General features: G+C 41.1%; 1 protein-coding gene across 10 annotated transcripts in view; it reads left to right on the top strand.

Moving 5' to 3' along the window:
• neo1 (neogenin 1) overlaps positions 1 to 26,246 on the top strand; it is a 216,781-nt gene that overhangs the window by 139,528 nt on the left and 51,007 nt on the right. For all 10 annotated transcript variants that reach the window (XM_020712122.2, XM_020712117.2, XM_011487714.3 and 7 more), the window contains exons 6-7: positions 11,789 to 11,943; positions 12,101 to 12,221. In XM_020712122.2, coding sequence (XP_020567781.2) covers positions 11,789 to 11,943; positions 12,101 to 12,221 — 276 coding nt within the window. The remainder of the gene's footprint in view (positions 1 to 11,788; positions 11,944 to 12,100; positions 12,222 to 26,246) is intronic.

Below are 26,246 nucleotides of genomic sequence, written 5' to 3'. Positions count from 1 at the left end.
AAGGAAACCCTTTTTTTTTACCCGTGATCTATTGTTTTTTTCACGTCTTGTTGTCAAAGTAAATGGTCTGATTCCGAGAAACTTCTGGCTCTACATCTAATCGGCTACACTTTCTGTAACAGTCATAAAGTACACAAACCCTCATGTTGTGTGTCTGTGTGCTTTGCCCTCATCAAGTGCGGCAACAAGATTTAGTTTGGAATCACTTTCGACACTGGGAAAACTCCCTGAGGCTCATTCTCGATCTTTATTGCATTTCACACGGTTGCACATCGGGCCATGACTCCCAATCTTTCCTCCCCAAATCCCTTCATCTGCTCGTCACCCTTCAACCTCCCTTCCATCCCTTCCCGTCACTCGCTGCGATTAAAGGAGACAGTAATGGAAAATCGGATCAGGCCACTGGAGGACACCTGACTTCATTCGTTTTCACTTTTTGAGTCTTTCCACCAATTTTCCCTCTGAACTCCTTCACGTCCCCAAGCCCTCCAGGCGTCAATGTGACGAGGCTTTGGGGGATTGATCGGCTCTCCCTGAATATTGTCATGCGACAAGTGTTGTTGTAATACAATAATGCAGTTTGATTAGTTCCAATGTTGTAGACTCAAAAGGGCAAATTACATTAGTTTCTACCACATTCATAAAGAAGCTCAATTATTCCATTGATTTGCTCCTTTGACGGCAAAAGGTCAACTGATTGCCTCAATAAGTGGTTGTGCCTCTAAAGGACACTCAAATCAATGCGGTATGAATCCATAGTAAGAGCGTAACTTTTTTTTTTTGCATCGTAACTTTCACTAAAACACCTCGGGGTTATTTTTTTCTTGGAGTGACTATGTGTTTATTTTTTCAAGTGGCTCTCCACAAACACTGGACAGTTCTGCTGAGGAGAAGTCAGCTGGGGATTTTCGTGCTGGGTTTGGCCTAAAGATTGCTTGAGGTTGTGTAATGCAGCTGATGGTGATTATACAGAAATGCACCAACATACAAACTACACGAATGTTACACAGCTCACATTTGGAGTGCTGTAGCATTTGAATAAAGGAGTTCCATTTATTAGTATTCCCTATAAGGAACATACTACATTTATAAAATGCCAGTATTTTTTTCTTTTCTCAACCTGAAAACAAAATATAAGACAAACTAAAAAATCAGTTAGCATAATTTGGGAAAGAATTTTATGCTATGTACACAACGGGCATGTATTGTGCGTTCAAGAATGCACTGAATGTGGGTTTCTGTGCACCATTTTAGCATATGGTGTTCACACTGGACTGTAGAGGCTTGGTGCCAAATGTCAAAGCAGTGCAATTGTAGCAAATCTTGCTCCAGACTTTGTCTTTTACTGCTCTATTCCAATATATGAAATATATTTGGTGTCATAAAATTCCAACCAGACACAAAGCCCGATTATTGTCTCCTTCATGATCCATTTACAAACGGTTGACACTTCTGTGTTTTGAAAAGGACGCTACACAAACTACCAAGTCCCTGAGTGGTCAAAGTTTAACTGGTTTAACTTTTGTCGGCACACAATCACCACACATTTTGTACTTAGAGCCCAAAAATGGATTTAGGAAATTGTGTAGCAATGCATAGACGTGAGAGATTCAAACCCAAAACATGCACATACGGTATATGGGTTTACATAAAAGTTGCTCCAACCCACAATTCCCAGCCCGATGTGAAGGTAGCATTTATACTTTCTGACTTTGTTTACAACCGGCTGACCCCAAACCCAGGCTAGTATGTTAACTGTGACCGAGTATTAGGGCCACCGTAAAAATACATAAATACATGAGAATAAAGTCAAAATGTGCGGAATAATGTCATAGTTTTACAAGAATAAAGTAAACAAACTATGATAAAAGTAAAAATATTACAAGAATAAAAATAAATTTTAAAATAATAAAGTCACAATTTTATAAGTTGCAATGTGAAAATTAAATTAATGAAACAAAAGTCTGTTTACTAAGGGACTTAAACATCAAAAGAACCAATAAGATGTGAAAGACGATGTATTTTCAGTGGTTATCTCAGCACTGGTTTCACAAATAAGGACAAAATAAGTCTTTTAGAGAATCAACATTCTGTTGTAAGTATGTGGACATTGAAGAGAATTTACAGGAAACTGGGTCTCTTCAGAAGTTGATTCTTTGCCCACAGTGAGTGGATTTCCAGTGTGCACACCCGTAGACCTGTGACAGATGTATATTTTCTTAGTGTGGCGCATAAATGTTAGTTTCGATGTAAAATGACGTTGCTTATTGCCCTGAGGATGGATGATCATGCAGCCTTATGTCTTTCTTTGAGGTCGACCTATGGGTCGGAATGTTATTTTAAGTGACTGCAAGGCTTTTAAGTGAATACTTTTTCTGTTCCTAGTATAATTTTTCATTTATTAAAATGTTTTTAGTTACTTATTGTTGCATATTTTTGAGTACCGGTACTTGAACGAAAATAGCTTCCATTGGACTGAATTAAGAGCATCCACGCATCAGCTGTCCTGCTTCAATCTTAATGTGCTGGACGGTTAAATAGTTGTGAAATTCAATCTTGTCAAATTTATTTAAGTTTCCCAGATCTGAAATAGAAGCATTCAGACATTCAGGAACAGGTTTTGATCAGAGCAGATCTGTGCTGAAGTTAATTAAATGTAATATTCTATAAATGTTGGGCTGTAGTACGGTTAGATATTGACTGTTGAAATAAACCAGCATAGCTCTTTAGGCTGCAGTTGACTTTTGCTGTAGACTTTATTAGTGTTGAATAGTTATATGAAATCGCTGTTTTCACACAGATGATGGTCTGCAAATGTCTGGAAAGAAATGTTAGCGGTTTCTTATTTTGCTTACTTGTGTGCATGTTTTGAAGGGTTAGGTTTAGCCTGACCTTCAGTAACATCTGTGTTTGTATTGTTCCTTACCAGCTCAACCAACCAAGCTATATTATGCCTGTTGAGTTTGTAGTTTGCTCCAATAAGTAGGAGAGAGTGGGGTAAGTTGTGCCAATTAGTGCCACCCTTCCTATTTAAAAAAACAGAAGAAGAATATTATTTACCAACACAATTTTGAAGATGGATCCATTTCACTCATCCTCCAAAGAAAGGAGATTGGTGGTTTGAGAGAAAAGACCAATTTGGTTCAAAAAACCTTTTTTTTGCCCTCTAAAGTAAAAATTTGATAGCCGTGTTTTTTTATCGGTATGTTTGAACAGTTTTAGATAAATTTGAAACAGTTCACACATGTTTTATTGCTTTAGTAAGCTACATCCCAAGTTTATGCAGTTAGCATGATGCCAGCTTTAAACAGCAGGGGGTTGCATCCCCCCCCCCCAAAAAAAATAGTGGGGTTGAGGTGAGTTGTGCCACGGGCACAACTGGAGAATGTCAAAGGAAACAAAATCAGTGCCAAGTTTCTGATGAAAACGTTTCAGAGGTCTGTTGATGGAAAGCCCATTTTCATATTTAGAGAAAATAATGGAGTCATCTCTAGAGGATGTGTTCAAAAAGCTGCCCTTACCACTCAAACCTGGTGGTGCAGCTAAAAAGGAGCATGGGCTTACTTTCCCTTGCAGGATTGACAAATGGGATGTTCAGAGTAGTAAGTTGAACCTGTGAAGAGATTCAGATCAGGATGAACTGCAAATGTTTTATTTTGTTGTAAGTATAAGTTCATATGGCCCTGCCATTGTTGAAGTACTTTGGCCTTTGATGTTGTAAACTATATTTGATTAAACCACCCACAACACAAGTACTTACTGTATATTCATAGGGGAACAAAGGTTCATATTTTCCTGCAGCATTGCTAAAAAATATGGTCTGTGTAAATAAGCAATAAAGCAATTAAATTAAATACACTTTATGTTGATTTTTTCTGCACAATAAATCGCAAATTTATTGTTATTGTGATGTCAAGCTGTGCGCTACGCATATCACAAAAAACACTGAAAAATTGCAATAAATAGTCACAATAAATTTGCTAAAACAATCTTATGGCTGCTTGAAGTATTTAACGAATCAGGATGGAGCCCTTTTATGTTAGCTGCTTGCCTACAATGTAGTCTAGAGTTGTTTAGAGTATAATTGAAGGCATGCTGAATCTTATTTAAATGAAACTAAACAATTTTTTTTTGCATTTCATTTTGATTTAAAAAAACTAGTTTACTTTTGTTTTCCATTTTTTTTTTCATTTTTTTTTTCCCAGAACATTTCTCAGTGGATAGCTTCTATAAGGACACTTTGAAAACTTGTTTTTTTTTCTATTTGATCGTCACCATCTTGAAAGCAAATGATGTTACAAGACCCTGGCCCATCGGAAAATGTTCTTGTAGTTAAAACAAACAACCTTGATAGTTGTTTAAACGTCCCCAAAAATGCAGTTTTAGAGCCGAGGGCGTTTTTTCCCGTTTTCAGGGCCAAACACAAAACACTGTATATAGTAAGGTTTATAAAAGAAAAATATAATAACAACATTGTGATATAAGTTATAATAAAGTCAATAAGTATTTTTTATGTTTTACTTTTCTTTAATGCTGTGCAATTATCTATTTTTGTAAATGCCTAACAAGGCCTTTAGTGGTTATGTTAAGCCTCGTTTTCAGAGTGGTACAGTCCAGAATTTTGAGTGTTAAAATGGACCCATTAAACCGTCCCAAACCGTATCATTTTTGGCCTGTAGGTCCATAGTAAAATAGAACGGAACGGTTAGGGCAGAGCTACTGTTGTCATGCGATGAAACCCGTTGATTGGCGGAAAGAAAGCGCCGACGTCTTTGTCGTTGCCACACAAACGCCTCTTTTCCCAATTCAAGATCCAAGCCAAGTTTTCTCCTCTTTTTGGCTGTATTCTTCTTTGCCACCCGCAACACTTTGAGAGTAGATTGTGGTCGGCGAATTTCATTAAATGACTTGTATATACAAAGTACCAAAAGCCACGTGGAAAAAAATTAGCTCCATTGCTGTTGTTGATAGCTTCGCTTTTGCTGTTGTCACACTACTATGACGCAAAGCTGCGCAATCAGTCTACACTAGACAGTAGTGACAGTCGAAATGCTCACCTGAATTGCCTGGACCATTCTAAATCGTACCGCTCAGTGGAAAAAAAGGCCTTGGTGGGACTTTTCCATCTAACCTCAAAGGATTCTGGAATGAACCAAACCAGATTCCAAAACCACTCGAAGTGGCTCTTCTCTCCAATAATAATTCTAATAATTCTAATAAATTTGAGTGATTTGCAATCTCCCCGTCTCTTCACGAGCCTGTAAAATAACTGAGGCATAAATCAGAGATGAAATCGTCACCTTTAGCTTTTACTTCAGCTCTTTGTTCTTCACAAAAATAGTCTGCTTAAACTTATATAGTTTGGATGAATCCATTTTCATGATTGGCCTTTTTAAAATCTATGCAATATAAAGGAAGAGGAACACTGCATGCTTTATCATCCTATAAAATGCAATCAAGTTGTCAAGGAGAAGATTGCAGTATTTGTGTTCAGACGACAGCCTCAGACGGCGGCGTCTGACATTGCAGCGCCGCTCACAGAACCAGCTGTAGAACCAGTGTGAGGCTTGAAGGGTCGTCATGCTCTGAACAACTGTTAACAGCAGCATTAAGGCCACTCGGACCCTATGGAGGCCCCACGCTGCGTGTTGACATACGAGCATGTGTTTACTATAGCTGTTGTTTGACATTTCACCCTCTATTAGAGCTTGCAGAAGGAAGGAGGGCACAGGCCAGGGGAGGCAGCAGATTGTGATTACAGTCTTGTGTGACTGGATCCCCACCCGGTCCCGTGCGCTGTTTGTGTGCCTGTGTGTGATATCAAAATAGAATGGAACCAGTCTGATGAGGCTCCGAGTTAGGGGTCCTCATCTGTCACGCTTATGCTTTCATGTCATCAGCTTAATTGTTGTTTCCATGTATTGCACTGGCAAGCAGGAAATCCCTACCACAATAAAAGCCTTTCCTGTGAGCTGATTGCTTTAAACTCTGTCAACAAAAGTGTTTGTACCTTTTAGCAAAAAATAAATATCACAGCAGGGGGGGTCATCGAAATGGATAAATGTACTTTTTTTTTGTAGCAAATGTTTGTGCAACACACTCCCATTGACAGCAGCCTCTGCTCTGCCTACAGCTGGACTATAACCATGCTCAGAATATTTTCTCCATCTATTCCCTGAAATAGTTTTTATGTGAATTATTTGTATCCTTTGCAGATTGGATTAAAAACGAATAGGGATTTTGGACACACAGTCTCCCTGCTCTGCCTCTGACGAAAGCACTAAAAAGATACCCAATCCTGTTTAGCTATTTAAAGAGCACTAATGCTCTCTGGCACACACCTTTTCCCCTTCTCATGTGTCTTTGCGTTATTTTGCTGGTGCCTTTGTGTTTGTGTGTCCCAGATCTGCTGCAGAGCCTTAATCCCGCTTGTTTCTTTCTAGCTGATGAAATAAAGAAAAAGGCATATGCGCTTTTAGGGCCAAAACCAATGCTTTAGTTTGACACAGAGATCCTCGTCATCGTTAAACTAAAGCTTTGCTAACAAACTAAAATGTTGTAAATGGGTTTTGGCAACTTTTAGTCAGTTGATCAGCCTCCAAACACCTCCAAAAATTAAGCGTTTAGGACCCACCCAGATGATCTTGTGATCTATTTTTAAACTGTTCGCAGTGGTTTCTTAATTATGATTATGCTGTTTTTGGACAAATCAAAAAACCTGTTGTTTTCCAGCACTATAGGGCGCACCAGATTATAAGGTCCACCATCAATAAATGGTCTATTTTTGTACTTCTGTCAAACATAAGACCCACCTAACTGTAAGGCATTAAACAAAACAAAAAGAGTCAGACATAAGTCTGTCATTAAGACTTTCTAAACTGCGTTCACAGTAACTCTAGAACTTGTTTATTACACGCTACATGTAGACCACGTTAGACGCATTAGCCGTGTTAGCATAGTCACAATACCTGAAACTCCCACCCTCGTTTGTAACACGTAAAAAAACAGACTGATAGCGCTACAAATAATGTTACTGTGACTATGTCAACTCCCACCCAACCTTGTTAGTAACATAAAAAAAAAAACGTCTGACAACACTACACATAAGCCGCGTCAGCATTTATTGCGTGTTATACAATAACACCCAGTAACACCCAACCTTTTTTTGCAACTGGTGAAAAAACAGAGCGATATTTTGACAGAGCGCTGTGCACTTCTCAAAACTGCTTCAACATTGGTAAACACAACCAGAATTAATCCATTAATAAGACCCCCGGTACTCAGAGAGCAGGGTCTTAGAGGAATAATCGGAAATGCATGAATGGATCAAAATACCACTTTGGGGTTGTTTTTAGGGAGAAATGAACATTATAATAAACTTCACAGCTCATAAAATTGATTTTGTATGATATATGTATGATATATTTGACATATCTATGTAACTTTTATTGCCCATTGCTTTTACTGCCTGATATATGTTTTTCTAAATGAAATTGTCGATACAAAGTCACTAAAAGGCATTTTCTTGCACAGAAATTTGTTTCTAAAAACAAACTGCCTCCATTTAGCTGTAAAAGCTTCTTTCATCAACACCTCCATGTTTCCACCCAATTCTCAGTCCCTCGTGTTCTAAATGTCGGAATTCTGTGAGTAAAAGTTGATGGAAATCTGCTTAGAATGAGGAGTAAAGTACGGATAGGGCAGTGCGGATAGGGAGTTACAGAGGGAATGATAACTTTATCTTGGATGAGCTTTTCAGCTACCACTTGGCTTGGGTTTTCAATTGCCACTTGGGTTCAAATGGTCACTTAATATGTGATATGAAGCAAAAAACTGGTTCTTTCAGCAAACATTTGTTTTCAAACTATGGCCTGGTAGCAGAAGCCTCAGCAGAGCTGTCTTTGAATGAATGAAAGTTAGCAGTGCTTCTGTCCTGCTATGCATCACCCAAAGGTTGTAAGGCAGGGCCTTCTGGGCAAATTGAAGTGAGCTAGAACAGCCCACTTTTACTACATTTCTATCTATAGGAGGTTCATTGTACTTTTGTTCTGCCTTTTAACTGAGAACACCCAGGGCTTTTCTTTAAAGTTCCTCCTAATTGCAGTGTAAATCGCTGCTATTTGTTTTGTAGTTTGTGGGATATTTGTCAGTGTTGCAAGAGCCTGGAAAACAAATCCCATGTGTCTTTGTGTCAATAAAAACTATTTTTAGTAAAAAATACATGAATATACCTGGTACATCTGTTGTGAAGAAGGTGTAAAACTGTACTCTTTGCATCCAAGTGCATGAAAGCAGTGTGGTTGCGCTCTTGTGCCAAATGTTATTTTCTAAAAGTAATAACAAAAGCTGATGAATGCGATTCCTGCTGAAAGCTGTGCATTAGCATTAAATGTTCCTTCCACAAGCATTCTTGTGGGTCAAGCTCCTGAAACATTTCACAGTCTAGCAGTTTTACATCTACGATCCAGCCCAACGTTAGTGATCTATCCTCATGAAGCTCACATGCAGACATCCTCTGTCCTGTGACTTTACCCTGTGTGGTTAAATAAACGAGCAGAAGTTAAGGAGATACGAGCAAATTTATTTGAGATTTACAGTCAAAAAAGAGGAATTTATACAGAATCCAAGAGGAGATCATGAGAGCTCCAGTGTTCCAGCAACCATCAAAACCCTATAAGGGATGCAAAGACACAGCTGATACATACTGATGAAGCAAAAACGCATGAGAAAACTGACCATGCACAGGTCGAGGACATTCCTCCATTCCTATCCAGGAGAAGAACGCCACGTCGGCTTTTTTGAACTGTCTCTGGCAATAAACAGGAGAAATATAGATTAGTAGCATTTGATGCAGTAAAAACAAACCACTTGAATCCAGAACAAAGATGTAATAAGGATACATTGACATTTTTTTTGTTTTCTTTTTGTTGCACTAAAGCAAATCGATGATTCCGCCTGCCTCTGCTGTTAGTTGTAAGACAAATGTGCAGAGGACATGGCGCTGTGTGACACCTGAACACACACTCCTGTTTAAAACACACTGAGGGCAGACTGATAGCTGTCGTAGTTGTCACGCAGTGATCTATTGTCAATATCCATTCTGATTTCTTCACCACAGCGGATCAGAACTATCGAGTCACATTAATCTTGTCGGGGGGGGCATGTGGATGTTTTGTGCTACTGCTTCAGTTTAAATGTGTCTGAAAAACTGGCATCTGGAAGGTAGTTAAACAAAAAACATAACAAAAACAAAAAAATATTTTAATTAAAAAATACGCCCCTCTCACCCTCAGTGGGTGGTTTCTCACTCAAGCTCAGGTTCTCCACCAGAGCCCTGGAAGCTTGAGGGTCCTGCGCAGTATCTTAGCTGTTCCTAGCACTGCACTTTTCTAGACTGAGAGGTCTGAGGTCTTTCCAGGTATCTGTTGTAGCCACTCCTCCAGCTTGGGGGTTACTGCCCCGAGTGCTCCAATTACCACAGGCACCACTGTCACCTTCACTTTCCATGTTTCTCCAGTTCTTCTCTGAGTCCCTGGTATTTCTCCAGTTTCTCATTTCTCTTTTTCCTGATGTTCTTGGCACTGCCACATCCACCACAACGGCTTTCCTCTGTTCTTCCTCCACCACCACAATGTCTGGTTGGTTCGCTATTACCATCCTGTCAGTCTGGATCTGGTAGTCCCACAGGATTTTTGCTCTTTCAGACCACTTTCGAAAGCGTTTCCCATTTTGCCTTTGGAATTTGCCAGTCCATATTCTGAACACATTTTCCTGTACACTATTCCAGCCACCTGGTTGCGGCGTTCCATGTATTCTTTCACTGCCAGCATCGCACACACACACACGCACGCACACACAATCACACACATATATATATATATTTGTTTAAGCGAACCCTTCAATGCTCAATATAATCAACTTTGGGTTATCAAGTGCATTATGAGTAAAAGGCATAACTCTAAGATATTCAGGCCAGACTCTATTTTGAGACTTCATCAAACAGAAATGCTAAAGGACCCAAACTGATGAAAACTGTGTTTTTTTATGTTTTTAACTTTTTGATGTTTTATCTTATTATGGCATTTTTCTACGAGTTGCTTTGCTCCATTCTGATGCATCCATTTGTAGACAAATAGATCCATGTACGTCTTTGTTTTCATCGTCTCAGCTGGAATCTGGATTAAAACTGTACTACTGGATAGCTGCGACATTGCACTGGTAATGGTAAGTTAGGGTTGTATGGGGCTGTAAACTAGCGGTGGAGCATTTAAACAGATGGATGACGGGAAGTGTGGGCGTGCTTGCTCTGCGCCTTACACCTTACAGTTTTTTGGGGGGTCTAAAAGTGGCATTTTCATGAATAAATCATAAGAACCCAGACCCTTTTTTTTTCTTCTTAAAAATGAAATCATGTGTGTTTTACTACAAACAAAGTGGACCACCAAATCCATTTCTGATTTTTCTTCTGTTACACTGATGTTGCCGTGGGTTAAAAGACCAATTGGAACGATTTTAAAATAGATCAAAGGATTATCAGAGTGGGACTTGAAAGTCTATTTCAAAACCTTCAGTGAAGTCTAAAGCTACGTTCATACTTCCCCTGTTCAAGCATTCTATGTATATACTATATCTGCTCACTTTCACGCTTCTGGGTACAAAATTCTCACTTTTATGTGCATGCTTTGCACATTTTTTAGACCGTTAAACCAGGTTGAAATTTGACCAAACAGGGACTTGGATTTGGTGGCGACGTATGGATGGCGCCCCTTTTAATTCAACAAAGTTCCAACTGTTTGAAGCCTGATCATGGAGGAGAATTTAATTAATGCGGTTTGTGCCTGGCCGGAGTCATATATCGGAATAAAGGTGTTAAAAAAAAAAAGAGTAAATCTGAATTGATCACACTTTATATAAAGCTGGAATTTCCAAAGAAAAGCATAACCTCTTCTATCCACATGCAATTTTATTCATTTATTTATTTGTGCTGTATCTGTGAATGGACAGCTCTCTATAGTGTTGCTGTTCAAAGTGAGCATGTGAATGCACAACACTTCATCGCTGCATGTGTGCTTCAGGATGTGTTATAGATAATGTAAAGTCTTAGTTCCTTTGAAGAGTGAAATGGTGTTGGAGGGATTTGTTCCATAGAGAAAAGCCATGACCTCACAGGCTGCAGCCGCCGCTACACTGACTAACGCCAAAGAAGAACCTGTTCCTCTCAATGCTGCTAATATCCATCCAGCTCACACCAACTACCACACAAAAGACACTAAGAACGTTCTGCCCAAAAAACTCACAGGGCAGAGCTTGACGAGCACCAGCACACTAACAGTTTAGTCATTTAAATTGCGGTCAGTGAGGTCGCCGCTTACCGGGGAGGAACACAAAGCAAACGCAAACAAATGCACACGGCGAGCGTTTTTTCCAAGACGGGCTCAGTCCAATTACAGAACGAGGAGGAAGCTGGGGCTCTGCGCTCACGCCGACCTTGTTCCTGGACAGATTGACGAGGCGCTGCATCACCGCAGCAGATCAAAAGACACCTCTCTGGCCCTCATTAGCTGGTCTCAGGGAGATCTGCATGTGCTCAGCTTTCTGCTGTACAGTTATGGAGGCAGATGAAACAAGTGCCAAAGTCATTTAAGCTTTTTTCTGAAAGATCTCCATGCTTGAAATTGACAGAGAAGGATATTACCTTGAGATTCAGAGTACACTTTAACCACCAAAATCTGATGATTGTTCATCCTCCTATTCATTCCTAATGCATTTCTTTCTTACTTTTCCATAGTTCCTCCAAAGTTCATTAAGCGGCCAGCTAACACTTACGCACATGAGTCCATGGACATCGTCTTCGAGTGCGACGTTTCCGGCTCACCTGCTCCTACTGTCAAATGGGTGAAGAATGGAGATGCTGTTATTCCCAGTGACTACTTCAAAATAATTGTAAGTATATTAAATCAGGAGAAAGGCAAATCATTTTGTAAATGTAAATGAAATGCATGGAAATGTGCAAAAAAAAAAAAGATTGATTGAGTGACTTTTTAAGTGAAGCACCATTTGCAATAAATTATTGATTAAATCTGTGTGTTCTGCTCTGTAGAAGGAGCACAATCTACAGGTTCTGGGTCTGGTCAAGTCAGATGAAGGTTTCTACCAGTGTCTGGCAGAAAACGATGCAGGCAACATCCAGTCCAGCGCCCAGCTCATCATACTGGATCACGGTACGCCACTCACTAATTCCTATAGTGGACAAAATCCCATTTTTCCATTTGAAAATTTTTAGTTCTAACATAAGAAAATGGCATCATGAGAACATTCATGAGATGCCTTAGTTGTGAAAAGATGAAGGTCACGTGTCTGATCAGTTCAGACCATTGACTGAGTATGAGACCTGGACTGAGTGACCCCCCTCCCTTGTGGTCTCCCAACCAGGGAGAACCCCCTGGATCCAAGAAGCCAAAACCCCAGAGACTTCTATTGAGAAATAAACAGCTTTTACTCAGTCATTCTATTTGTCAGAATGTCTTTTTTCATGATTTTTTTTCTTGTGTTGTAAACTGACCAGTCTCAATAAAAGCATGTGGTCTCACATTGAACATTTGATTGGCATATTGTATGTAGCCCACTTTAAGTGGTAGGGGTGTGGGCTTTCAACAAGCTCACTACTGATTGGTGCGGGCATTTGCTAACAATGACTCTGACCAATTCATCTGGGTACAACATGCAAAAAAAATGGCGTCCTTTCATTGGAGCCAGAAATAAACTATTTTCAATGGGGGATGTCCCACTCACTCGGTCCAGTTTTCCTATACAGTCAATGGTTCAGACACATGAGACTTCAGGCATCCTTTCACACTATTACAAACTTAGAGATCTTTTTAGTTTTTTTGTGAACACGTCATTGTTGAATGTTGTTGGGGGGTCTTTGGAAGTAGGAGGGGGAACGACGGCGTGAAACCGCTGGGATCTTTTCAGACCATAGGTGACTCAAAATGAAACCGGAGCACATCTGAGGCAAACGGTGCTCGGTTTGCATTCCACATCTGCTGCCAGAGAAATGCAACATGTGTTTAAAAAAGCTGAATCCAGCTGCGGTCTTCATAGCCACAGACCTGCCTCTCTGAGGAAACGGGAACTATAAGATCATGAAGTGAAACAGAGAATCCTCGTCACACCAAGTAATCCATCTGTGAACCCCAACTCAACTGCTGACCCCCATTACACCCCGCCTCTCCCACACACACACACACTTGAAGCAGGTGGCTAATGAATGAGCAGTGACTGAGTGTTGGCACCCCCGACTGTGACATCCCAGCTGATTAGAAGACATAAAGTCAGAAATAATGACGACCTGCAGCTTATTGTGTATTGGTGTTAGACACCATGGGGAACGGCCTGGCTCTTTTACATGCCCTCAAGTCCTTTCTTTTGTTAGTTGTTTTTTTATGTTAAATAAAACTGGAATGAATTACCGATGCTGCCTTCATGGGGTCCGCCCAAAGCGAGGCTTTTAAAAAATTAATCTCTGTATAATCCAAAGAAAGTCACAAATGTGTCTTTTTTCTTGCTTTTTTGGAGGGCACACACTGCTTACAAAGGGACAAAACTGCAATGTCAATTACACCATATCGATCGTTTTAATGTTTCAGATAGAGATCCACAACAATTTGGTGACTTTTTATTGTCCTTGCTTGGATATGGGGCATTAGTTCACCTCCTAAACAGAGAAGTTCCTACAAATGTGTTTATTGATGAGGTTCAATGTTAGGATGGCTGTCCCTTTTCTCTTGTGTCGTCTTTTAAAGCCATCTGTCACTTCCCGTGGACTTCCTCTTAGTTTGTACCACCCTGCTTTTCACAGCCACCTGCTCTGCGTAATAATCCAGCACACTGGGCTTTGTAGTAATTGTGCCCCACCCAATATATTCCCTTTACAAGTCTACCCACTCACAGCTGGATGCCTTTGTACCTCCTCTCAAAGGCTCCTTCTGCTGTTCACTGCCCTGGAGTGTTCCTCCACAGTCAGGTATCCCGCCTGCACCTGCCGGGCTTGAATCATCCTGAAACCAGGCCAGGAAAGCAGGCCCCCGTCTGTCAGGCTGCCATGCAGTGGGCGGATATTGCCAGGCACTTGCCGCAGGGATAGAGTTGCTTTCACCCTTCAGGGAAATCAATGGAAATGAACCACATCAAAAATACCCAGCGGACTCAAGTTGGCTAATATTCATTAGTAACCATTATCTTTGTATCTTGGCATCGTCGGCTGCAGTTAAAAGTAGCTTCGATGATGATGGCTACTTGTGGGCGTTTGGAATGGAAAAATGTCAGCTGTTGGCATACATATCATTCTGGTAGATATTTTTAATGACGTTCTCATGAATTATTATAACTAGCTTTGAAGAAGGAATAAAAAATATCTGTGAAATAGATTGGATTAAAGGTGTGGATTCTGTTTGGCTGATTCGAAACCTTTTACTTTGGAGCTTTTATAGTCAGGACGCCAGAAGAACGTTGTTGGAAGGTAGCTATTGGGGTCATTCTAGAGCAGGGGTGACCACACTTTTTTGGTTTGTAAGCAGCTTTTGAGATGACAAGCTCCAAAAAGATATATATATATATTCCTATATACACAGGAAGAAGGAACATGAGAAACTGGAGAAATACCAGGGACTCAGAGAAGAACTGGAGAAAGCCTGGAAAGTGAAGGTGACAGTGGTGCCTGTGGTGATTGGAGCACTCGGGGCAGTAACCCCCAAGCTGGAGGAGTGGCTACAACAGATACCTGGAAAGACCTCAGACCTCTCAGTCCAGAAAAGTGCAGTGCTAGGAACAGCTAAGATACTGCGCAGGACCCTCAAGCTCCTAGGCCTCTGGTAGAGGACCCGAGCTTGGAGGAGAAACCACCCACGGAGGGTGAGAGGGGCGTTTTTATATATATATATATATATATACACACACACACATTTCTCCGGCTTCCTCCCACTGTCCAAAAACATGCATAACATAGGTTAATTGGCAACTCTAAATTGTCCATAGGTGTGAGTGTGATTGGGTGTGTGATTGTGACCCTGCGACAGACTGGCGACCAGTTCAGGGTGTACCCTGCCTTCGCCCATAAGATATGCTCTGGCAGCCCTGTGACCCCGAAAGGGAATAAACGGAAGAAGATGAATGAATGAAATATATATATATATATATATATATATATATATATATATATATATATATATATATATATATATATATATATATATATATATATATATACACATGTAATGTCTCAGAGGATGTTTCATTAGCCGTTCTGCATGTCAATCAAGTGATGTATTACAAGGTGAGGATGACGAATCGCTGACAGATTTTTTATAAATATATTATCATTGATGGTCCCCAAACACTGTTACATCTAGCGATGTAATGAGCTCCCCTGTTCTAGAGTATACGTTTTGAAGATTACCATATTTTTCAGAGTATTAGTCCAGTTTGTTTTATAGTCTGGCCGTGGGTGTGGCCTATACTCAGGTGCGACCTATATGTGATAGGTGTGGAAGTTTTAATAATAATTTAAAATGCAATTCTAAATTGACAATTTAATTAGCAATTTGGAAATGCATTTTTTCAATTGACCATTCAATTTTGATTGATTACTAGCAGCAAACAAATTCTCATTGAAACCAGACTAAATGTAAATGTTTACTTCAAGGTGGATCAATTTGCATTGACACAAATAACAGCTGACTTGTTTTATGGCACCCCCTATGGCTATTTAGTGAACTACAAGTTATATTTCTTTTCAAACAAGCTTCAATCCAGAAGTCATTGGTTGTTTCCCTCATGTCCTTTTTTCTCCAAAGGCTTTAGTATTTTCTAAAAATGTTAATTACATTGAAATATTACCCTTTAATTAAGCAGTAGTCCATTGCTTTTATCCACCACCTTTAGTCAAAGTCAATGTCAGCTTTATTGTCAAATACACTGCATACACAAGACATGCAGCACAGATGAAATTGGTTTCCTCTCGCCCCCCAGTGCAAGCAGTTTATAAATTAATAAATAAAAATAAAATAGATAAAATGACAGTAATAATAAGAAGAATAACAGTAATCTAAACTGCCACTTTAACAATCTCATTGTTAAAGTGGCAGTTTAAAATGACAACAGTGCTAAGAACAGTAAGTAGATGAGTCTGTGATGGCAGTGTTTGTAGCACGGATAGGAGGGGGCAAAGGATAATCGCCTGGAGGAGGAAACTGTCCTTGAGTCTGCTGGTTCTTGCCTGGAGACTTTGCAGTCTCCTCCCTGATGGCAGCAGGTTGAAGTGTCTCTGGGATGGGTGGAAGGGGTCCCCTGCAATCCTGATGGCTTTGCGGGTGAGGCGGGAGTGATAAATGTCTTAAGAGGCCACTGAGAGGGACACCGATGATCTTCTCAGCTGTTTTTACAATGTGCTGCAGAGACGTGCGGCAAGACGCGGCTCTGTAGCACACGGTGATGCACACGGTGGACAGGATGCTCTTGATGGCGCCCTTGTAGAAGGTCTGCATGATGGGGGGAGGAGCTCTGGCCCTCTTCCGTGTGTGGAGGAAGTACAGGCGTTGCTGGGCTTTCTTGGCCAGTGATGCGGTGTTGTGGTTCCAAGACAGGTCGTCGGAGAAGTGCACCCCCAGGAACTTGGTGCAGCTCACCCTTTCCACAGCAGCACCACTGATGATCAGTGGAGTGTGCTGGGTGTGAGTTCTCCTGAATTCTACAACCATCTCTTTTGTCTTCTCCACATTCAGGTGGAGATTGTTGTCTTTGCACCACAGAGCCAGCCTGTTCACCTCGCTTCTGTATGTGGTCTCATCGTTGTTGTTGATGAGACCCAACACTGTTGTGTCATCCGCAAACTTCATGAAGAGGTTGGAGCTTGATATTGGGGTGCAGTCGTGAGTCAGCAGAGTGAAGAGAAGGGGGCTCAGCACACATCCTTGGGGGACCCCTGTGTTCATTGTGATGGTGCTGGACGTGTTGTTGCCGACACGAACTGCCTGTGGTCTCCCTGACAGAAAGTCCAGCAGCCAGTTACACAGGGAGGTGTTGAGTCCAAGTTGGTCCAGCTTGTGGATGAGCTGCTGGGGGATGACGGTACTGAAGTCAATGAACAGCATTCTGAGTCTTTTGTTTCCAGGTGAGTGAGGGCTGAATGGAGGGCTGTGGAGATGGCATCATCGGTCGATCGGTTAGACCGATATGCAAATTTTAAATTAATTAAATTAAATTAAATTAATTTGTATAATTATGTTTTCTGAAGTTCTGGGAAGTTCGGAATTATGGGAATTTGGATTTAGCTCCAACTCATCTAGTTGTATCTCAAAACACCTTCCAAGTACCAACTGTACACTAGAAAGAAAATAAACAAAAAAACATTGTATTTTTAGGCATAGATTGTCACAGAGTTTAGATATATACATTTAATTCAATTTAATGTTCTCTTTAACTATTGACAGCAGGCAGACTCCATATCCAGTAAATTCATTCTTCCTTTGAAATGTGAGTCTCCAGATGTGACCAAGCTTTGATGAATTTGTGGTAAAAACCAGGACTGCAGTCCTCAACATTCCACAGACATTTGCAACACCGGTCAACTAGTTGCAAACAGATGTTGGTAAATTGAGGTTGGGATGCCAAAAATGAACCTCAGGGACTTAATTAGCGGCAGTCATGCAATCCAAGTAAGTGCCTTTGAATGCCGATTGTGAAGCTGCGGCCCTTCTTGTTGTCCACTTAGATTACTAGAAATACACGCTAGCAATGGATGATCAGTTTTAAAAATGTACATGAAGCTTCTTATTTGAAAACATTTTTACATTTAGGCTAAATTTTCCTACTTATTTCCCTAAATAAATGTTGGTCCTCCCTGCAAGCATAAGGTTGTAGATCCAGCAGGCATGCAGAGCAGCAAGATAAAGCAACTGTTCCACTCTGGGAATATTCTCACCAAGAGTGTAATTCAACACGTGTAGAGGTTTTATCAAATTCCCAGCAGTCTGGCCCATCCTGTCCTCACCCAGCTATAAATACAACCCCTAATGGGCAGCACGATGATTCCCTGCTGGCAATTTTGCTATTTGCCGTCCACGTCTTGCTGTCAGATAGACGCTGACGGAAGTTGGTCAGCTGCAGATAATGTGCTATTTTAGGGGTTATAATCACATGTCATCTGCAGGCGACGTCCAAAAACAATGAGGCTTTTTCCAGCCTCATGATTATAAATGTTTATGAACGAAGACTGTAGAGCTTTGAAGCAACAGCATGGAGGGGAAAGAGGCGGCGTTTTTCACCCTGAAATTGTAAATGCCCAAACAAAAGAGTTGTTTGTGTTAACTTCAATATTCCATTGATTTGAGCCATCTGATTTAAAAAAAATAATTGATGAATATTTATATAAAGTTTCTGTCATGTAGGTGCTTTCTGCATAGTTCACTTAAATGCAAATTACTACAAGTGTTTAAGGTCTGACCTATTGTTAACCCTATATAACCATATGTATCATATTTGATACATGCATTTCAATTAAAAACCCATATTTATCAATTTATGAATGAATGGATGGATGGATGGATGGATGGATGGATGGATCAATTTGAGACGGTGGCTAAATAACATGTATTTCTTCCTAAACACTCATGCCAGTATTTTTACTATGTCAACTAACATTGTTGTGAGCCAAAAACATATCAAATTATATAAATCTCATTTAAAGAAAAAGGATATTGCAAATTAGTTTTCGTGGATTTATAAAAAAGACGTCTTAATTAGAAAAAAAATGAATTTTCTGTCAAATTGTTTGGTGTAGTGGGTTTAACAGGGTTAAATTGCAGCACTGTGTAAAAGTGGGGAAAGCTTGAAAATCCCTGCTTCCTCATATGTTCTTTTTTATTTTTCTTTAAAAAAATTTCCATTAAAAAACTAGCAAAGCAAGCACATTGTAATCCGTCAAAACAATGTACAATTTATCCTGTGCTTTTTCAATAAAAAATAAATTTGAAAAAAAAGTGTGGAAAGCAGCTTGAAAATTCCAGTATCCTTCAGTATATTCCAGTATATTTTTTTCATTTATGTGTGAAAAATGAGACCTCCTCCTTATCCTCGAAGCTTTAACTAGATGTCAGCTTGTCAAAGAAAAATGACAGGCAGGGTTAGCATTCAAGCTGCCTAATAAACTGTATAAGATGCAAACAGATATGCATTTAGAAAGAGGAAGGCTATTATTTTAATGTTTGCATAAATTCAAGGTGCACTTTCATTTGCATGTAAATCCTTTTTCCTCGTTCCTTGTGCTTTTGCAGGCTTTTGTATGAAGGGCTTGTGTCTCTGCAACGCTCACCTCATTTTCCCTATTTTTTGTCCAAAAACTTGAATTAGCACTAAATTTTGAATCATACATAAGGTTTGACTTACATGAGCTCAGGTTGCATTTAACAACTATAGCTGTTCATGTGTTGTTTAGAATTTTGTTCTGCTGTTCGCAATACATTATTACATGAACAAACATAAAGAAGGAATTACAGTGACAGCAATTTGAAAACACCAGTCGTTGTGTGATGTACCGCAGGAGTGTCTCCTTGCTGCAGGTGGCATTTTCTGACTTTGATCCAGGTGGTACAACAAATTTCTGATGCAAATCCATTTATTCGAGCTAAATTCAAAGCCTACAGAGATGAAATACCGTCTTCTGCCTGTATGGCCTCTGTACTCCCTCTCATCTTGATCTGCTGCCATTAGTCTCCACTCCCCACTATTTAGGCTCATGGCAGGCAGAAAACAGAAGTCTTCTGTTCTCCTCCCCACCTTAGTCTGGGAGTCGCATAGCCCCCACTGAGAAATGGAGATGCCTCTTCCCTGTCTGAGTGCTCGCTGCGGTCCCCCCTGTCCCTGCTCTCCATCAGTGCTGCTGTGAGTGCAGTCATGAAGAAGAGCGGCACAACACGCTGGCATGTGTCTGACCCAAAGCCTCATCAAGTAGGATCTGGTGTAATTTGATTTATGAGTTGTTACTCCAGTTTATTGAAACCAGAACTTAGTTTGCTTTGATCTGGGTCCAAGCGAAATGGCACAAACTCCAAAGACACAACCCGCACCTCATCTAGACATATTTTCTTTGTTTAAAAGAAAACAAATGAAGCAGGAGCCTTAATGTGCTGAATATTTAAAAACTTTATTAGGTACGTCTTGCTAGTACTGTGTTGGATGCCCTTTAGCCTTCAATACTGCCTTAATCCTTGATGGCATAGATTCAACAATATACTGGAAACATTCCTTTAGAGAGTTTGGTCCATGTTGACATGATAGCATCACACAGTTGCTGCAGATTTGTCGGCTGCACATCTATGATTCCAATATCCTGTTCCACCACATCCCAAAGGATCTCAATTGCTCAATTGGGTTGAGATCTGGTGACTGTCGAGGCCATTTGAGTCCAGTGAACTCATTGTCATGTTCAAGAAACCAGTCTGAGATGATTCCAGCTAGATGGCATGGCGCCTTATCCTGCTGGAAGTAGCCATCAGAAGATGGTACACTGTGGTCATAAAGGGATGGACATGGTCAGGTAGCCTGTGACATTGGAACCATTCATAATTGGTACCAAGTGGTCTAAAGTGGGCCAAGAAAATATCCCCCAAACCATTATACCACATCAACAAGGCATCATTCTGGTAGTTATTTTTAATGACGCTCTCCATTAATTATTATAACCAACTTTTAAGAAGGCATTAAAAATAATTGTGAAATAGATTGGGTTAAAGATGTGGATCCTGTTTGGCTGATTTGAAACTTTTTTGAAACAAGGCATTTCCGGCCACAGAACTGATGCTCGCTGGATATTTTCTCTTTTTTGGACCATTCTCTTTAAACCCCAGAGATGGTTGTGGGTGAAAATCCCGTCTGACATGAACAACCATGCCATGTTCAAAGTCCCTTCAATCCCCTTTCTTCTCCATTCTGATGCTCAGTTTGAACTGCAGCAGATCGACAAGACCATGTCTAGAGGTCTGAATGAGCAGTTATACGGGTGTGCCTAATAAAGTGTGCATCCGTACTTAGTCTCAATTGGAGCTTTGGCAAATATTTTACTATTTTCCTTTTTTTATTCTTTTAGAATCTGCTGAATTGCCCTTGGTTACTTTGTGGATGAAGCAAACTCTCAAACGGATCTTTTGTACAGAAGAGACTTTTTGAAACAACTGTCAAACTTTAGGGCTCCACATGTTTGGGACCCAGAAAAATGGTTATGAAATTTACAGCATGTGGGCAGATACAGAGGCAGAAACTGTCTGTTTGTCAAAAAAGAAAAAAAAAGAAAAGACGCTGACAGGGACGTCCCCTCTGTCCTTGCTGTCAGTGTAGCTTGCTGAGTAAAGACACTGACATAATATAAAATGTAACTAGATCAGGACGCAGAGTTTCCGTTGAGTGTCAGTTGACAAAAGTAAGAAGAAAAAAAGGTTTAAAAAAAAAAAACTTCTCCAAAGTTGTTTGTAACATACCAGTCACAGAGGGTGCATCGTTCCAAGACATCAAAGCACCAACCCTTATTCCCTGTTCAAATCAGGAAATGTGAATAGACTGCTTGAAGAACCCTGCCTCCCTCCACACCCAGCACTGAATAACAGCTCAAGCCTTCTGCAGGGAATAGCTCGTTCCATCAACTGCTAGCAGGGTCGCAGTCAGGCCAGCAGGAACCAACGTGCAGCTCCGCCAGACTGTAAATGTGTCAGCACTGTGAATTCTGGGCTTTTTTCTGTGTGTGTGTGTTTAATGCAAGGCCTCAATGAGTAGACACGCAGTAAAATAGAATCTATGAAAAACATTTTCTGCACCACTATACTGCGGGTGCAAACAAATTGTCACTGTTTTGGTTGTTTTGCATTAAGTGGGTTTAAGTCACTCCAAAAAAGTCCAACTATGAGTGCAAACAGACTAAAGGTAACCTGCTTTAGAGAGCACTGACGGACAGAAGTGGAAAGCTACGATCACACAGCCCTCGGAAATGCAAATTTTGGCGATTTGTTCAATTAAAAAATCTGTGTAAATATGCTTTTTTGGGTTTCTGCATTCAAAACTCTTATGTTCTCACAGAGCTACCGTATTTTCACGACCATAGGGCGCACCGGATGGTAGAGATCATTCAACAAGATGCTTGGTTTATGTTAGTCAACGGTCACAGAGGTAGATCTGCAGCAATGTGTGAGCAACATTAGCGCTCAGACAGGGATCTGCCCTGCAGGATTTTGTTACCTTAGCCCTGGTTAGCACCTTTAGGTGTTCTGATGGGTTTCTGAGAAGACTACTCCAGTTTATGGTCACTTTTAAGGCTTGTGTTGCCCATTTTCTTTTTAAATTCTGCAGTTAACAAACATCCCTAGAACTACATGTAGAGTGAAACGACAAAAAGTCTATGAAAATCCAAAATGTGTCCTGTTTCTAATAGAAAAAATGAATGAATGCCGAGTCCTAAGCATGTGTTTAGACTGATAAAGTAGAGCCTGCTCCATGCTTACAGTGTTGAACAAATCAGAGCGTCTGATGAGGAATATCAACTACATGTTTCTTTGAATTTGTGCCACTAAATTCTGCCTCACAGCCAAATTGAAGCTCACTTACTTCCAATGTAACCACAACATCCCTAACCTGGTTAGTGACTGTGATTAGTGAATTTTTTGCCCCGCTGCTCTTAGTAGGAGCCTAATGAGTCGTACTGCAGCTGAAATAAATGGAGTACATCTGGAATAAGCGTTCACCTCGCTGTTGTTGGTTTGGGTGAAGACGGCAAACTAAGTGTTTGTGTTTTGCTTGGGTCTCTTAGGGATTCTGTGTGCGTTCAAAAGCTGAGGCTCTCACAGCACGGGCTGAGCGCTCCTGCGTGTCGCATTTACTCAAGCGTGGTGAAAGCTTTGCTTCGTTTATAAATGCCTCTCACTTAAGTGCTAACTGCAAAATGCTATTGATGCCTGCTTTGCTCTTGTTTGTCGCTGGAAAGAGGAGAGGGGAGCGGCAGCCGTAGCCTTTCATGCCCCTGTGAGCCCAGGTTTTTGGAAAAGGTCGCTGTTGTCATCAAATCCAGTTTTGGGCTGAAAAGGTAACATTTTCTGAAACTGTTTGTTGCACCTCACTGACACTTTTGGAATTGAAGAGGCCTGCTGCAAGCCACACTCATCCAGGATGATGTTTTGGAAGCGGACGCTCCTCTGGGTGCAGCGGTTGGCTCCAAAATAGCACTTTCCCTTCACACCCTCACCTTAGCCTTGGGGGGGGGGGGTGACCCCTCCGAGTGCCGTCACCACACGCTGGAGCTTTTATCTTTCCTGTTATTGGCCAACTCCCTTGCTAAGCTGAGCCTCCCAGTTTCCATTAGCTAAAATAGAATAGCGAGTGGGATCACAGTTGGCTATGGGCACCCCGCTGCACGCCGCTACACCATCATAGCTGCATTTCAGTGCCTGAAACCCGGGGAGGTCTCCGGTGACGTGTGTCTGAGCGGCCTGGCGGTCTGTCAGAGGAACTCTGAAGCAAGGGTTCTGCTGCTCTTTTTGTTTCTGCAAACATCCTATTTGACCTTTTCCAGGCCTTTCTGGGGTTTGTTCAGCTCCTCTCACCATGTCCATGAAATGCATGAACACACACACACACACACATGCTGCAACACAAAGCATTCAGGGAAATCAATTACTTCATTCCAGGCTTCCTCTGTTTCCCTAGAAAGTTGAATTGCGTCTGTGTACCTCCAAGGTAATCAGGCACAGAAGCTGCAGGCGGTGCAGGCGGAACGCCTGTTTCCAGTCCAGGACACTGGAGCTGAGAGCCTCTAGAGATAAGAACCACCGCTGGCTGTTCGGACGGGCTCCAAAGGCGACCCCGGGAGGCCCTGCTCCCTTCACTCAGCCAGCACACGGAGCACCTGATGCATACGATGAAATGTGGAGAGGACGGAGGAGGGGAGTGGATTAGTGAACTGGGGGGTGGGGTGACTTACCCAAATCCTAATTTGCATGTTGGTCTCATGTTTGAACAAGGCAATCACACCAAGACGAACTGAGCAGTGACTCGAGGATCACCAGGGTAAACGTTTTATTGTGAAGGGACGTTGTATGTACACAGCAGAAGATTAATTATTGATGCGGTTACATTCCTCATTTCTAAACAGGAGATTTTGTTTCCTCCTTGAATTACTTTGTGTGGTTTCTCTGGGGTTTCCTACTTATGCAGGGAGTTCAGTTCTCCGAGAAAAATGTTGACATTCTACATTTCCAAGCAGCTTATAGAAGAAGAAAAATATAAATTCAAAATAACCAGTGATTCCTTGTCGTGGGTCCTCAGGGAATGAATGCTGAGGAGCCAAGGTGAGATTTTTCTTATGTAATTTTAGGAAACAGAGCACATCACATCACACTCCTTGACTTTGTCAGGTAAAATTTTGTGTAGAACCAGAGTTTTATACATCAGGAAGCACAAACTACAACATTTTAAGTTCATCGTCTTTTCTGACAACAATTTCACAGTTGTTTAGGGAGAAACGCCAAGACGCTACCTGTTCATTTTGGAACGCACAGATAAGAAAGCAGGTTTCAGTTAAAGCCTTAATGGCGACTTCCCTTCCGGGTAGAAACGGGCAAACCTGTACAGGGCACACAACTAGCGTCAAAGTCCTGTTCATGCACATTTTTTCTACAGTCATGGTGCAGATGTGAGGTCGTAGCGAACACTTGTACAACACACAAAAGTGAAGTAGGTGAAATGCAGCCACATTCTACGGATTTGTCTTGTTTTTTTTTTACCACCCAAACACTACGCACTGCACTGTGCAGGGTCAGTAAGGGGCCAGTTTGAGCACTTTTTGCGTACAGAGTGTGGGGTCAGGGCACCATATGACAACATTATCCTTACAAATACTTCACAACACACACCCGACAATGGTATGTACGTTTCATGACGTCCCTTAAGGTGGCCGCACGAGCCAAGGGAACTGCAAGACACGCATGCAATCCCTTTAAGAGTGCAGGTGCGCTGTACAGGTCAATGCATGTACACGTGCATGTGACTGAGGCGTTATCAATAAACCACTAGGACAAAAAAAAGAAAAGCCAAGCAGCCTGGATGTGGTCGTCTAAATCTGATTCACTGTAAACAGGCCTGTGGTAAAAAACACAGATCAACCTCAGCCCCTCCCCTTATTAAACTGTTATCTCCTGTGGTTTTTATTGAAGCTATAAATACTTTTCCAAGTGAACCATCAAGCAAACAGCAGATTAACTGATCTCGTCTACGCGATAGCTGTCGCTTTAATCTGCCACCTTTCTTTGGTATCCACCTTCCCTCCAATTTGCACCGGTGACCTTGATGTCATAATAAAGCAGTTTTTAACTTCGCATTTGCCTAAAATCTTGAATCACTTGTGTCAGGTGTGTCTAGAATTTTGTCTTTTGCTTCCTCGACTGACTTCATTTCATAGTATTTTCCTGCTCACAAACCTCCTCAGCTTAATGTTTGTTTTGTGAACCCATAGGAGGGATTTCCACTTTTTTTTCCACCAAGCTTCCAGAGAGTAAATGTCTCCAGGGCCGTGGGTAGATTGAAAAACAGAAAAACCATCAAACCAACCGAAGCATCCACCATGCACATACCATTTACTTGTTAGTTTAAGCCCTCAGGAAATTTAGAAATGTTTATTTTGAGTCCAAAAAAAAAGATAAATGAGGAACTGAACAAATTGTGCCATTTAGGATGAAACCTCTGAAAGGTTTTTCAAAGCCTTTGAGGAAGACAACCTCTGAAAGGTTTACAGAGGTTATTGATCTGAAATACCTCTACCACACGGGACCCTGAAGTCCTGCGGATCTGTCAGATGAGCTCTGTTCTCGTGGCACCTTCACTCCACTCAGGAGGCTGAAATACCGCCAGTTCTTTTAGTTTCTGTCAGGGTCTGCGCTCATGCCTCCCTGCTGTGCTGTTCAAGCTTGAAGAATTATCAGCAGGCAGTCTTTTACTATACTGTTGTGTAAACGGTCATAAAAAAGCCAGAGCTCAGACACAACTTTGAGATTGTTTGATTAAAATGGAGTATCCCGTAAAACGGCGTGAGTGAGACACACAAGGTTTTTCTATGAGCGGATTGGCGTGATAGACAAATGCATTTCTCTTTCATGGATTTCGCCGTTCTTTGGGCGCACCTTGTCTGTTTTTGAGGGATTGAAAATGCTCTTTGA

This window comes from Oryzias latipes, chromosome 3 (genome assembly GCF_002234675.1).
Source record: "Oryzias latipes chromosome 3, ASM223467v1".
In the NCBI taxonomy this organism is placed as follows: Eukaryota; Metazoa; Chordata; class Actinopteri; order Beloniformes; family Adrianichthyidae; genus Oryzias; species Oryzias latipes.
The sequence above is the reverse complement of the archived record's forward strand: the minus strand, read 5'-3'. Positions and strand labels throughout refer to the sequence as shown.